Source organism: Puma concolor, chromosome A1, assembly GCF_028749965.1.
Source record: "Puma concolor isolate L17-30 chromosome A1, mPumCon1.1.hap2, whole genome shotgun sequence".
NCBI classification, from domain to species: Eukaryota; Metazoa; Chordata; class Mammalia; order Carnivora; family Felidae; genus Puma; species Puma concolor.
Window position 1 is genome coordinate 66,193,493 of NC_141667.1, and position 14,247 is coordinate 66,207,739.

Genomic DNA, 14,247 nt, shown 5'->3' on the forward strand with positions numbered 1-14,247 from the left:
TTGCTCAACTATTGTTGTTGCCTTACATTGCTTTGAATTCCAAGCCGACAGAACGACAGGGAGGGTTTGGATCTACCGGCAAACAGGGTAGGTACTTCGGCAAACATTTCTAAAGGACACAAGGCCTGAGCTGACCTTACAAATGAACAGAAAATAGTTTACTGGCCTGGTAGATTCAGGAGCTGATGTCACCATCATTGCTTCTAAGTTCTGGCCTAAGAATTGGCCACTTTGACTTGTATCCGCAGTCTTCACGGGTGTAGGAAAAGCTACTGACTGATATCCAACAGAGCATTGAAATTTTTGTGTAAAGGGCCTGAAGGCCAGGCTGCTACTATCCAGCCTTATATTACTGATAGAGCCATTAATCTGTGGGGAAGAGACCTATTAAGTCAATGAAGAGCATATGTTACTATTCCTTATGTTTCTCCTGCTGCAACCAATATTATGTCCAAAAATGAGTTAAAATCCATTAGAAGGGCTTGGACGACAAGAAAATGGGTGTACGGAGCCAATTACTGCCAAAATGCAGCCTCCTTATATGGGACGGGGATATCCTGCACAGAATTCAAATTTAGTGTTAGGGCCACTGTTTCTAAACAACATTATGCCTTACCATTAAAATGGTTAACAACTGCCCCAGTGTGGGTGGATCAGTGGCCCCTTCTGAAAGAGAAATTAGAGGCTTTAGAGCAATTAGTGCAAGAACAATTGGATGCAGGTCATATAGATATGTCCACCAGTCTATGGAATTCTCCTGTGTTTGTGATAAAGAAAAAATCTGGGAAATGGAGAATGTTGACTGACTTAGGAAGGTAAACGAGTATGGGACCTTTGCAACCTGGGCTCCCATCCCCTACTATGATTCGTCAGAACTGGTCATTAATTATAGATTTGAAAGATTGTTTTTTCACAATTCTACTACAGCCAGATGATAGAGAAAAATTTGCTTTTTCTGTACCTTCATACAATCATATGGCTCCTATACAATGCTATCAATGGAAAGTGCTTCCACAAGGTATGCTTAATAGCCCTACTATGTGTCAGAATTTTGTTAATCAGCTGCTTTCACAATTGCGTATTCAGTTCCGGCAAGCATTGATTAACCATTACATGAATGATATTCAAACGCCTACACAAGTAGAAGATCTTTATCTTTATTATTAGGCCCAAATACGGCCTAATAATAGGAGAGGAAAAGGTGCAAAACCAAGATCCCTTCCTTTATCTTGGTGTAAAAACTCACAAGGTAACCATCATTCGCCAAAAAGTACAGATTCACCGAGATAATTTGAAAACTTTAAATGATTTCCAGAAGTTACTAGGTGATATAAATTGGTTGTGACCTGCTTTGGGAATCCAACTTATACCTTATCTTTTCCAAACATTAGCCGTGATCCCAACCTTAACAGCCCTACCCAAAAAGCTGAATTAGCAGCCGTTATAGAATTGTTGCATCTTGTACCTGCTTCCCTCAATGTTGTGACAGATTCACTATATGTATGGTTCATAGTCCTAAATATTGAAACTGCACATATTGTTTCACAAAATGAATTACATTATCTGTTTTTGCATTTACAAGAATTAATACAGATGGCATAGGCAACATCCTTTATATATCACTCATACTTGCAGTCATTCTAACCTTCCTGGCCCATTAGCCTTAGGAAATTCCACTGCTGATGACTTATTACAAGGCACTTTACAGATGACACAACAGGAGCATATGCTTCACCATACTAATGCTCGAGGACTCGCCCACAGACACACTATAATACATGCTGAGTCAAAAGACATCGTTAGTGCCTGTCCTTCTTGCAAGCCCCTCACTATGGCTCCATATACTTCTCGAGTGAATCCTCATAGACTATGGGCAAATGAACTTTGGCAATCTGATGTTACCCATATTCCTGCTTTTGGTAAGCTCTCTTATGTACATGTTACTGCGGATACCTTCTCCGGATATATCTGGGCCACAGCATGTACAGGAAAAAAGGCTATACATTAAAAGTGATAATGGCCCTGCATACATATCTCATAAGGTAGCCCGCTGCTTTGCAGCACAACAAATTACTCATCTTACTGGCATTCCCTGTAACCCTCAAGATCAAGGGATCATAGAACACACTCATCGGGTACTTAAAAACATGTTAATTAAACAAAAAGGGGGAGAAGAAGGACTTAGACTACACCACGGGAACAATTACATCGTGCCTTATATACTTTAAATTTCTTGGACATACAAGTACCCCATACACGTCCTGCTGCTAAGGTACACTGGCACAAGCAAAACGTCACCCCTGTTCATCAGCCGGTATATTGGAAAGATGAGAAGGGACACTGGGAAAAGGGAGAGGTTGTTGTGTGGGGCAAAGGGTATGCTTATGTCTCTATGGATCAAGGCTACCAGTGGTTACCCAGTAGTCGGTTGAAACCCAGGAATAAGCCAATCCAAGTGACCTTGGTTAGACATAATCCCACCAAAGAGTTTCACAGAATGTCCAGCGGGAAACTGATAATTTGTGCCTAATGTGCCATGCCCTCTCCTCAGGCGCACTAGGACCGCTCAGCCTCCTACCTGGGGACAAGTTAAGAGGTTGACACATGATGCTGAAAAATACTGATGCAGACTCGCAGCCCGCAAACTCCTGCTCACCTTTTCCTTGCGATGCTTGCGGTTATCACTACTACAGTAAACGCTGATAACTATACTTACCGGGCTTATATCCCTCATCCACCTCTCAATCAGGGCATAAATTGGTATGACTCCCCCGTGCCGGTATATACAAATGACACGGAATGGACACCTGGGCCATTTGACAGCAGAGGACCACATAGGCCAAATGAAGAAGGTCCTGTTATGGATAATTACACTATAGGGATCGAGTGTCCTCCTTATGTTTTGGTTACGGGCAACACTGCCTCAAGAGTAAGCCTCAAGTATGACTATCTATTATTAAAAATGGGACCCAACACAAACATTTTCTTACTATCAGCCCATTCTCTGATTGACTCCAGTCTTACAATTAATGACACTCTTCCAATGCTTCTATCTTATGCTACTCGCACATTGTCAGAATGACAGATGCGTGACTTGGGACGTATATAGAAGGGAAATAGGGTGAGTTCTTTTAAATGCTTCCTATGGAAGCGTCATTCATTAAAGCCCTATGGGCTCAGCTTGCCTTAAAAATTCGTTACAAAATCTACGATGGTGTGTTCATAATCAAACTATCAGCACCACTGCTAATGGCTCAATCGTTTGGCATGGTGGGGGAATTTCCGCACCCAGTCATTTACAATGACTGTTACAGAAGCATATAGGGAAATTAACTCCTGTCCGTCACCCTTTACATACCTGGAAGGGCACATATTATAAAAACAGCTCCAGCAATATTTCTACTTTATCCTTCACAGTCAATAGTACCCAGTACATACGGGCTTGTGTCCGTTTGCCATACATACTACTGAAAGGACGGATAGTTTGGAATGATTCTGAGACCCTTATAACTTGTGTTAACTGCTCATTACACACCTGTCTTAACAATTCTATACCCTTTAATATGTCATCCAAAAGCCTGTATTTACTTAGAGCGTGCACTGGCCTGTGGCTGCTGATTCACATGTCTCAACCATAGCAGTATTCTCCAGAAATGTGTCTGATGGACCATCTGCAAGCAGAAATATGTGAGACTTTCAATACAAATCTGGACATGTTATCCAGTTCTAAGATCTTAGAAAGTATATCAGAGGGATTGGGGAAATTAAACCCTAAAGAGCGTATTAGTATTTTTAATTTCTCTACTGCTATTCTGTTTGTATTAATATGCAGCGTATTTATCCTTGCATGTGCAGTCTGGTACCGGGGACAACGAGCCTGTCAATGTACCGACGGACACCTCAGGTTATACAATGTCCTCCTACAGTCCGTTGTATACAAACAAAAAGGGGGAGCTGTTGGAGAACAAGAAGCTGGAGGCACCGTGAGAATGTCCTGAAGGAAAGGGACGGAGCAGCAGGAACTGAAAGCCGCCGGGACTGCACGTCCTCTCCAGAAGGGACATCATACCGGCACCAGGCCAGGGATAAGAATGTTTTGTCTGGCGCCAGACGTACTCATGACCCAGTATGGAATACACTGCAGGTGCACGGCCTGTCAAGATGCCAAATACTATGTTGTACGTGCTTGCTGTCATCAGACAAATTGCAAAAATAAAAGAGGCTTGAGCCAGGGGACTGGTACTTCGGGCTCCTGGAGAGTCTTAGCCCCCTGCTTCGTAATTCTCTCATCACTGGACCTTTAGGCCCTGTCTCTCTACAGTGCCCCCTCCCTCTGTCCCTCCCCCACTTGCACTCTCTCAAAAATAAATAAAACATTAAAAAAATTATAACAGCTGAAGATAAAGTACCAAGACCAGAAAATGCCCAGTGCCCACCCCACAACATGCCTGTGATCCTGTTCTGAGTCATCACCTCACATGACCAAATTAGGCCTGCCCCAGAGACTGGCCACACAGTGTGTAGCCCAGTGCTTGGCACACAGTAGAGTGGTATTCAGCAGTCCCCCAGTCTCAGAAAGCAGATTTGGGGGCCCTGGGTTCCTTTCAGGGCAAGCAATCTAAAGATGCAGTGAAGACCAGTCACAAGGAGGCAGCAGTGCAGCTACCTGCCCTCTGGCCATCAAACCACAGGGTAGGGCCATGGACAACCAGTCTGCCAACCTCCAGCCTCGGAGTGGGGCTAGTGTTGGCAAGACAGACCCCCTTCTGAGCAGTCCAGGGTTGCTGGCAGGCTTCTGTGGAAGGGTTAATGCTGTGCAGAAAACCAAGGCAGAGCAATGGAACTGAACAAGTGAGAAGAGGAGGGAGGCCACACCTAAGACGGTGTGGGAATGTGGCACACAAAGGGCTGGACGGCCTCTGCCCTAGTTGAGTTGGTTTTCACAGGGGCAGTCCCAGGGCTTGGCTGGGAGGGGAAACACATAACCGTCAGAGAAATAAAATAGCCTTATTTTATTATGTACATATTATATGTAAACGAACCACCCACTCCGAAAACATTAGGTTCTGGCTTTTCCCGGGCCCTAAGAAACCTCATGGAGACTGTTCCTTCCCCAGAGAGGGGAACGTGTATGTGCGTGTGCGTGTGTGACCTTTTGATTCCATGGGGTTTGGCCAGCCTCATCTAGCCACATGCCCCTTCTTGCCTTAAACCCTGGCTTCCAGTTTCTTTGGTCCAGGAGGAGGCCTCAGCCTGGGGCAGGCATAAGCCACTCACTCAACTTCCATCTTATTCTTCTGCAAAGAATCAATGAAGGCTTGCCACTCCACTGGGTAAAAACGCTTATAGACGTTGATCTTATTCCGAATCTGTTTCGGGGTATCTTGATAGTAATTCTTCTCATCCCGGGCCATAGCCTAAGAAGGGAGAAGAGCCACTTGAGGAGGGCTGGACAGGCACAGTTCAACCCCTAGTTCTGCCTGAATTGGGCAAACCACCTCATATCCCCGAGGTTCAGGTTCCTCACCTCAAAAACCATGGTATATGTGGGGAAATGGGTGCAAATGCCCTCGGGGACCAGGCAGGAGCTAGGGCCAGAGGAATAGCTAATGCTCCATCCACAGCCACTGATCCCACTTGGGCACCAGAGTCCAGTGCAGCCAGATTTTTCAATTTTTAAGAGAAGTCAAAAACGTGAATTTTTATTTGAAACCCCTCATAATTAAAATAGCAACTAGTTCAAGTTCTTTAAAAATACCATGCAAACAAAACAGCGTATCTGTGAGTGGGATATGAATCACAGGCCAGTCAGTCTATCCCAGCTATAAGCATCTGTCAATGAGATCAATTTCCTTAAGTCTCTCTTTCCTTTCTTTGTTTCAACTCAGTCTCAGGCAAGAGTCAAGAAGATCAGACCCCAAATTGTCCAGGGTACCTTCCCAACAGACTCAAGTGGTTCTTCCCGTGGGGCCCAAACTACTCACCTTATAGTCCTCGCCATGATTCTCCACCATGTAACGTACATAGTCAATCAAGTCTCGGGACAGCGTATTTCCTTTCTTTTCTGGGAGGCTGGCTTCTGCCTCCAGGTCTGGGGTGAGAGAAGCCAAGAAACAGGAAAAGAGGTTTTGCCTCCTGTACTTTTTGGTTGCCCAGTCATTCTTTCACCTAATCCCAAACCATGGCCATCAGATGGCCATCAGGCTTTGCCTCTTCATCCCCAATTCGGTACTCTTCAGCCCCTTGGATCTCAGGCTGTGCCTATGACACAACCATCTATCAGTTTTACAACTACCTAAAAGGCAAGTCTTATCTCTTTGGGTCTAAGCTTGGTAAGAGACAGGTACCAAACTAATAATCTCTACTTAGTACCAGGTCGTGGGGACAGAAATGAAGATACATTGCCTACCAGAGGTTGGGACTCCCTTCCATCTCTAAAATTTCCCGAGAATTTCTTTTCTTTAAGTGTTACAACAATAATGTGAAATGGAAAGGTGTGAATGAGAACTAACGCCGCAGGAACCAGGGCCTGAGGCTGGGTCTCACTGGAACCTCACTGCTCTATGTAAGGTAAAAAGCCAAGCTGTGGAGGCAATTATGGCTTCGCTTTTAAAACAGCTAAGCAGGGGGGACTGGGTGGCTCTGTCGGTTAGACATCCGACTTGGGCTCAAGTCATGGCCTCATGGTTCATGAGTTCAAGCCTGGCATTGGGCTTGCTGCTGTCAGCACAGAACCCACTTCAGATCCTCTGTCCCCCATTCTCTCAGTCCCTCCCCTGCTGATTCCCTCTCCTTTCTTTCAAAATAAATTTAAAAACTTAAAAAAAAAAAAAAATAAAATCGTTAGGCAAACACTCCCCATTTCTCAATGTGAAAAATAGCTCACAGAAAGAAGGTGGTCAAATGTTATTCAAGGGTTAAATGCTAAATTGCTTATGGTCAAGAATATCTTTGACTTGGTTGCCAGGGGCAAGGTTGGGGTGGGGAGACAGGAACAAGGGGATTAGTTGTTTAATGGGTAGAGTTTCAGTTTTGAAGATGAAAAAGTTCTGGAGATCTGCTACATGACAACATAAACATACTTAACATTACTGAGCTATTTAATGAAAAATGATAAAGATAGTAAACTTTATGTATTATGTTTTTTACCATAATTTTAAAAAATTTTTTAGAGAATGAGAAGTAAAACTTTTTAAGATTAACTCTGACTACAATAAGTACACCTGGTTTTATTTATGCAATCCTGTGTACTAATTCTTATGAGAATCACTGATGAACTAATAATAGGAACTCAAGAATTCTCTACGTAATGTCTGGCCATTTAAAACCCTTTTACCGGGGCGCCTGGGTGGCGCAGTCGGTTAAGCGTCCGACTTCAGCCAGGTCACGATCTCGCCATCCGTGAGTTCGAGCCCCGCGTCAGGCTCTGGGCTGATGGCTCGGAGCCTGGAGCCTGTTTCCGATTCTGTGTCTCCCTCTCTCTCTGCCCCTCCCCCGTTCATGCTCTGTCTCTCTCTATCCCAAAAATAAATAAACGTTGAAAAAAAAATTTAAAAAAAAAATAAAAATAAAAAATAAAACCCTTTTACCTTAAAGGTGCCTCGTTAGCACAGTAGGTAGCGCGTCAGTCTCATAAAACCCTTTTACCTTCAGGAGAACTGTTAAAAATCTTGGACAGGTAAGAAGGAGGATGGGTGGAGAATTTCAGAGTATACCTGCTTCCCTGCAGATTTTACTCTGCTCTATTTTAATATTCAGCCTCTATAGCCTTAATATACATAAAATTGACTTGTCAATGAAAAGATTAAATGAGATGGTGGAATCTCTATAAAAATCTGTTTGTCCTTAAATTCATGACAAGCTGAACATGTGCCTGAGACTTAATGGTTTCTTTTCTATTCTCTTAAGGCACCTGGCTACATCCTCCCTGAACATCTCTGACCTCACTTCACACACTGGAGTTTAGTAAGTAGACTGAAAATGTCCCAGTTAGAGACGCAGTATTAACTTTGTGAACCCTGGACCAGTTCCCTTCTTCCCTCTGAACCTCAGTTTCTCCATCTGTAAAATGAAGACATCTGAGGCCCTTTTTAGCCCTGGCTGAGCAGGATAGTGACCTAGAGGAATGTGACCAGCACTCACCATTTAGTACATAGGGTTTTCGCACAAGCGCCTTAGGCCTTTCCTCTACATCAATGTCCATGGCCTTCACCTGAAGAGAACAGAAGTTGTGAGACCAGTATACAAAGGAAGGATCCCAGATGAGGGAAAATTCTAGAGGTTCCTGCCCTCCTCACACAACTGCACTACCCACAAAAATCCCTACACAAGTTCAGGCAGGAAGAAATGACAGAGAGAACCATTGCCCCAGAGGCTTTATGGTTCCCCAAAGGGATTCAAGCAAGCAATTAATCTTTCTGTGCCTATCTATAAAATCAGCATAATATCCCTTGCCCACCTCACCTCATCTGTGCTAATCAAGTGAAACAATGCATATGAAAGCTCTTCATAATTTACACTGAGGAGCAGATGACTTTTTTTTTTTTTTTAGATGACTTCTTTTCTATGAAGACGAGCAACCTGACAGTGCTTACCAATAGCCTCACATTTATTTGATCAAGAAACAGTAGTGCCATTTTACTCTGGCATGAAGGAATAAAAAGAAACCTGTCTAAAAGCAATGGGACAAAGAACCATAAAATACCTCGGAATAAACCTAACCAAAGATGTAAAAGACCTATATGCTGAAAACTAAAGAAAGCTTATGAAGGAAATTGAAGAAGACACAAAGAAATGGAAAAACATTCCATGCTCATGGATTGGAGGAATAAATATTGTTAAAATGTCAATACTACCCAAAGCAATCTACATATTCAATGCAATCCCAATCAAAATTGCACTGGCATTCTTCTCAAAGCTAGAACAAACAATCCTAAAATTTGTATGGAACCACAAAAGACCCCATACAGCCCAAGTAATATTGAAGAAAAACCAAAGCAGGAGGCATCATAATCCCAGACTTTAGCCTCTACTACAAAGCTGTAATCAAGACAGTATGGTATTGGCACAAAAACAGCCACATAGACCAATGGAATAGAATAGAGAACCCAGAATTGGACCCACAAATGTATGGCCAACTAATCTTTGACAAAGCAGGAAAGAGCATCCAGTGGAAAAAAGACAGTCTCTTTAGCAAATGTTGCTGGGAGAACTGGACAGCAACATGCAGAAGAATGAAACTAGACCACCTTCTTTACAGCATACACAAAAATAAACTCAAAATAGACCTAAATGTGAGACAGGAAACCATCAAAACCCTGGAGGAGAAAGCAGGCCAACAACCTCTTTGACCTCAGCCGCAGCAATTTCTTACTTGACACATTTCCAAAGGCAAGGGAATTAAAAGCAAAAATGAACTATTGGGACCTCATAACAATAAAGCGCTTCTGCACTGCAAAGGAAACAACCAACATAACTAAAAGACAACCGATGGAATGGGGAAAGATATTTGCAAATGACATCGGACAAAGGGCTAGTATCTATGAAGAACTTACCAAACTCAACACCCAAAAACCAAATAATCCAGTGAAGAAATGGGCAGAAGACATGAATAGACACTTTTCCAAAGAAGACATCCAGATGGTCAACAGACACATGAAAAGATGCTCAACGTCACTCAGCATCAGGGAAATACAAATCAAAGCCACAGTGAGATACCACCTCACACCGGTCAGAGTGGCTAAAATGAACAAATCGGGAAACTACAGACGCTGGTGAGGATGTGGGATAACAGGAACCCTCTTGCACTGTTGGTGGGAATGCAAACTGGTGCAGCCGCTCTGGAAACAGTGTGGAGGTTCCTCAAAAAATTAAAAATAGAGCTAACCTATGACCCAGCAATAGCACTGCTAGGAATTTACCCAAGGGACACAGGAGTGCTGATGCATAGGGGCACACGTACCCCAATGTTTATAGCAGCACTTTCAACAATAAACCAATTTATGGAAAGAGCCTAAATGTTCATCAACTGATGAATGGATAAAGAAGATGTGGTTTATATATTCAATGGAATACTAGTTGGCAATGAGAAAGAATGAAATCGTGCCATTTGCAGCAATGTGGATGGAACTGGAAGGTATTATGCTGAGTGAAATAAGTCAGTCAGAGAAGGACAGATATCTTATGTTTTCATGTATATGTGGATCTTGAGAAATTGAACAGAAGACCATGGGAGAAGGGAAGGGGAAAAAAAGTAGATACAAACAGAGGAAGGGAGACGAGCCACAAGAGACTATTAAATACAGAGAACAAACTAAGAGGATGGGGAGGTGGGGGATAGGGAAAATGGGTGATGGGCATTGAAGAGGGCACCTGTTGGGATGAGCAATGGGTGTTGTATTTGACCCAATTTGACAATTATATTCACACAAAATTTTTATATTCATAAAAAAATTTAAATTCATAAAAATTTATATTCATAAAAAAAAAATAAAAGCAATGGGACAAATCCAATCAGCAAGCCCATTCATTAGGTTAACTATTGAGCACTAGTCACATCCTAAGAACCACTGGGGGTTTAATAGTGAACAAAACACAAAACTGTCTCCAAGGAGATTATGCTGGGGTAAAGAGGCACAGACAATAAACAAATATATAAAATATCAAGTGTTTACAAGTGCTATGAATTAAAGCAGGGAAGAAACTACTGGGTAAAAAAGTGTGCCATTTTTGAAAGGGTGGTCCAGAAAAAGACCTATTTGGGAGAAACTAATAAGGGAGCCTCAGACCAGGATGACTAGGGAAGGTGTAAGGAAGAGGAAGTAAAGATCCCAAAATCTGGGGGAGCCCTTACTAGGAAAGTTAAGGGCAGAAAAAGATAAGTTCTGGAAAACACCCCTGAGATGACGAGGGACCCAAACAGGTTAATTTCGGAGGGAAAAATGAATGGAGAAGAAAAGGAGGAAGCTCCAACCCCGGTCCAACGTGTGCTGAGGAGTCTGAGCGTAGCGGTAGAGACGTTCATCCACAGTCAGTGCAGGCTGCCCGAGTTGGCTGTGGGAAGGTCGCAAACCCAGAAAAGCGTGAGCGTGGGAATAGACAGGATGAAGTTCTGAAACCCAGCTAAGTACGGCGGGAAGCAGGGGTCAAGGGCCGAGACTCTCCCATGTGAGTACCTTTCTCTTACGAAGGGGCACAGCCTTGTTGGGGTCCATAGCCAACCCCATCTCGGCCAGGTTCTGCCGCACGGATTTAGCGTGGTCCCAGGCATGTCGGATGTGGGAGCTACGGGCAAAGAGAGAGATCACGGAACCGTCATCCCGCAGGCCGTCTCACCAGAGGTCCCCCGCCTCCTAAACCCCGGGCCCCTCACCACTCGATCCGCGGCGCTGCTTTCCGTCGAGCATTTCGGTTCAGACGCTTCCGGTTAACATTGTAACCGAACTTCTGTCTCCTGGTCTTCCCCTTGGCCTTGGGCATTGCAGTGACCACGGCACCGGCAACTACAACTGGGCTCCTCTCACTCGCAGCACCTCGTGCAGCAGACTATTTCCGGCATATGCGCGCCAGGGCTGTGCAGGCTTTTTGGGAAACGTAGTTCTCCCCTTAGCGATATCGTGCAGTTTACCACGACTCCCAGAATGCAATGAGCGGTTAGCGCCTGCGTACAATGCTCAGCAAAGTCCTTTCCCCCGCCCTTTTCATGACCTCATCAGGAGGCGGGGTTTAGCGTCCCTATTTTCTCCTACAGTTGTTGCGGGGACATGGCGGTTCCTGGCCCTGTGACTCCGGAGGCACCCTTTGAGCCATCACAGCCCCCGGTCATTGAGGGCTTTAGCCCCAGTGTCTACAGCACTCCAGAAAGCTTCAAGGAAAAATTCCTTCGCAAGACCCGCGAGAACCCGATGGTACCCATAGGTAAGCAGGTGTTGTAGGAACTGTAGACCGAGAGGATAGTGATGTCTGAGGGAATGAATTAGGGGAGGACCAGGAAAGCCAAGGGGGACCTGAGTGAGAGTGGACCAGAGTTGTGGCGAAGTGGCCGGGCGGTGAGGGGTGAATCTGATTGGAGCTGGGCGGGATTGGGGGGCGCTGAGGTGGGGCGAGCCCTATAACTAGGAGGACCCTACCTCGACCAAATCCTCCCACTCGGCTCCACCCGCCTTCCCTCGGTCTCTCTTCTGAGCTCTCCACCCTCTGGTAGGAGATCCAAAGCGGGGAGAGGCCTACGGGGTCGAAACCTGCCACTCCGTACTTGCTTTGTCCCTTCCTCAGGCTGCCTGGGCACGGCGGCCGCCCTAACCTACGGCCTCTACTGCTTCCACCGGGGTCAGAGCCACCGCTCTCAGCTCATGATGCGCACCCGGATCGCTGCCCAGGGCTTCACGGTCGCAGCCATCTTGCTGGGTCTGGCTGCATCTGCTATGAGGTCTCGATCCTGAGCCTGAGACTTGGCCTTGAAAGTTCCGCAGAGATCATTCCCATCCCCAGGAGCAACCACCTGTCCTGTCACCTGACTTATTCCCTCTTCTTCCCTGACAAGTCGGAGGAAGTGGCCAATTGTGTGACCGACACATGTTTTTTCAGGAATCTCAGATTCGGTTCAGTTTGGGTGTTGCATACTTCTATTTGTGCCTCACTTTCTCCACCTCCTACTTAATAAATTGATCCACTTGTAGTTTGGTGAATTCATTCCTTCTAACCCTCCAAAGTTTTTGGTCTTTGGTTTTAGGACAAAATTGTCTAAAGACTGCAGGGGCCCTTAGAAATCTTAATAGTTTAATCGTTCCTGAACTTTCCTGGTAACGATCACCTGAGGAACTTGCTAAAAGTAGAGATTCCTTAGAGTGATGTTATTTGAAAAAAACTGATCTTTCTGTCAATTTTCAAACTTACAACAGAAAACCTTCCTTCAGACTAGGCCAACAGCTGTGGCCCTGTCCAAGGCAGAGGGCTCTGCTCTCCACTTTACTCCTCACCCCACTCTCACCTGAGAGCACCTAGGGCTCCACTGATCTATACCATCCCGGCTTGATTCTTGATGCATCTTACAGAAAAGGAAACAGGCTCAGAGAAGTAGCCTGGTAGAGTGGTAAGAACATAGTCACAAAGCTTGTCACTGGTTTGTGTACCTACTGTTTCAGGGTTAAGGAAGAAAGTAGGCTGGGGACCTGAGCAAACTCTAGAAGAGAGGCAACCTATGAGTTTTGCATTCATGTAAAATCTCACACAAGTATTCCTGGACTGTGGTCAGATCCAACCTGTTGATTTGGACCCAAGTTCCTAACATGTATGACTTCAATTTCATCACCATCTGCAAGCTACTGGAAGGGAAAAGAGGGAGTATAGACGACATACCCACTTTTTGAGCCCCATAACACAATCTAAATTGCAAAATGGAGGAGTGTATGACTAGGGCCTACTAAGTTTCTTGTTCCCATCATGGTCTCTCAGTTGTAAGGCAGAGATTATACATTTAAAGCTATATGTTGTGGTGACCCTTGCCTCAAGATTCAAGGAATCAGTGTGGAGTAGTGAGGACTATGGCACTTCTAAAGATGAAGGCCACTATTTTTAGTGGTTGGTGGTACTGTGTTCCCCTAAAAAAGATATGTTGAAGTCCTAACCCAGTATCTCAGAATGTGATCTTATTTGGAAATAGGGTCTTTACTGATAATTAAGTTGAACTGAGGTCATTGCAGTAGGCCTTAATCCATGCTGATTGACATTGTTATGAAAGGAGAAATTTGGACAGAAAGACAATGCATAGATACGAAGATGAACTCAGGGCTGTAGTGATGCACCTACAAGTCAAAGAATACCTGAGGCTGCCAGAAGCTGGGAGAGAAGCCTGCACAGATCCTTCCCTAGTGCCTTCCGATGGACCATGGCCCTGCTGACACCTTGATTTTGGACTTTGGACATCCAGAATGGTGAGACAATAAATGTGTGTTCTAAGCCAGACACTGCAGTACTTTGTAATGGCAACTCTAGGAAACTAATACAGTTGGTAGTTACTCAAATCTTTTTAAACATTGTGCAGGTCACAATGGCTTAAGCATAGCTTGTTTGCAACCTCGGCTGAAGAGGAAGAATGTATGGTCACTGATTATCCTAGATCTACAGAGGGGCACAGCTGAAGGAGAGAGAGCAGTGAGCCTTCCCCATCTAGAGGGTACTGGCCAAACCCAAGAAAGGAGTCTGGCAGCAGCCACCTTCACCAGCCTCTCACCCAGGTTTAGAGGGAGC

General features: G+C 44.7%; 2 protein-coding genes across 2 annotated transcripts; one reads left to right on the top strand and one right to left on the bottom strand.

Moving 5' to 3' along the window:
• Window positions 1–4,997: 4,997 nt before the first annotated feature.
• On the bottom strand, window positions 4,998–11,620 carry NOP16 (NOP16 nucleolar protein). The gene is made up of 5 exons (XM_025924246.2): window positions 11,372–11,620; window positions 11,175–11,283; window positions 8,143–8,212; window positions 5,985–6,091; window positions 4,998–5,417 (listed from the first exon to the last, which is right to left on the bottom strand). Exons 1-5 carry the CDS (start codon window positions 11,476–11,478, stop codon window positions 5,274–5,276), a joined length of 537 nt encoding a protein of 178 aa, XP_025780031.2. The 5' UTR covers window positions 11,479–11,620; the 3' UTR covers window positions 4,998–5,273.
• Window positions 11,621–11,714: 94 nt separating this feature from the next.
• HIGD2A (HIG1 hypoxia inducible domain family member 2A) lies at window positions 11,715–12,676 on the top strand. Its single transcript, XM_025924425.2, has 2 exons — window positions 11,715–11,916; window positions 12,274–12,676. The coding sequence occupies exons 1-2, from the start codon at window positions 11,763–11,765 to the stop codon at window positions 12,438–12,440; spliced, it is 321 nt and encodes a 106-aa protein (XP_025780210.1). The 5' UTR covers window positions 11,715–11,762; the 3' UTR covers window positions 12,441–12,676.
• The last annotated feature ends 1,571 nt before the right edge of the window (window positions 12,677–14,247 follow it).

Bases quoted from the DNA above. Each gene is read 5' to 3' on its own strand.
- NOP16 (XM_025924246.2), bottom strand. From the start codon at position 11,478: ATGCCCAAGGCCAAGGGGAAGACCAGGAGACAGAAGTTCGGTTACAAT. The intron at 8,213-11,174 runs GTACTCACATGG...TGTTCTCTTCAG, and splicing joins TGCCCCTTCGTAAGAGAAAG to GTGAAGGCCATGGACATTGA. The intron at 5,418-5,984 runs GTGAGTAGTTTG...CTCCCTTCTTAG, and splicing joins ATCATGGCGAGGACTATAAG to GCTATGGCCCGGGATGAGAA.
- HIGD2A (XM_025924425.2), top strand. From the start codon at position 11,763: ATGGCGGTTCCTGGCCCTGTGACTCCGGAGGCACCCTTTGAGCCATCA. The intron at 11,917-12,273 runs GTAAGCAGGTGT...TCCCTTCCTCAG, and splicing joins GAACCCGATGGTACCCATAG to GCTGCCTGGGCACGGCGGCC.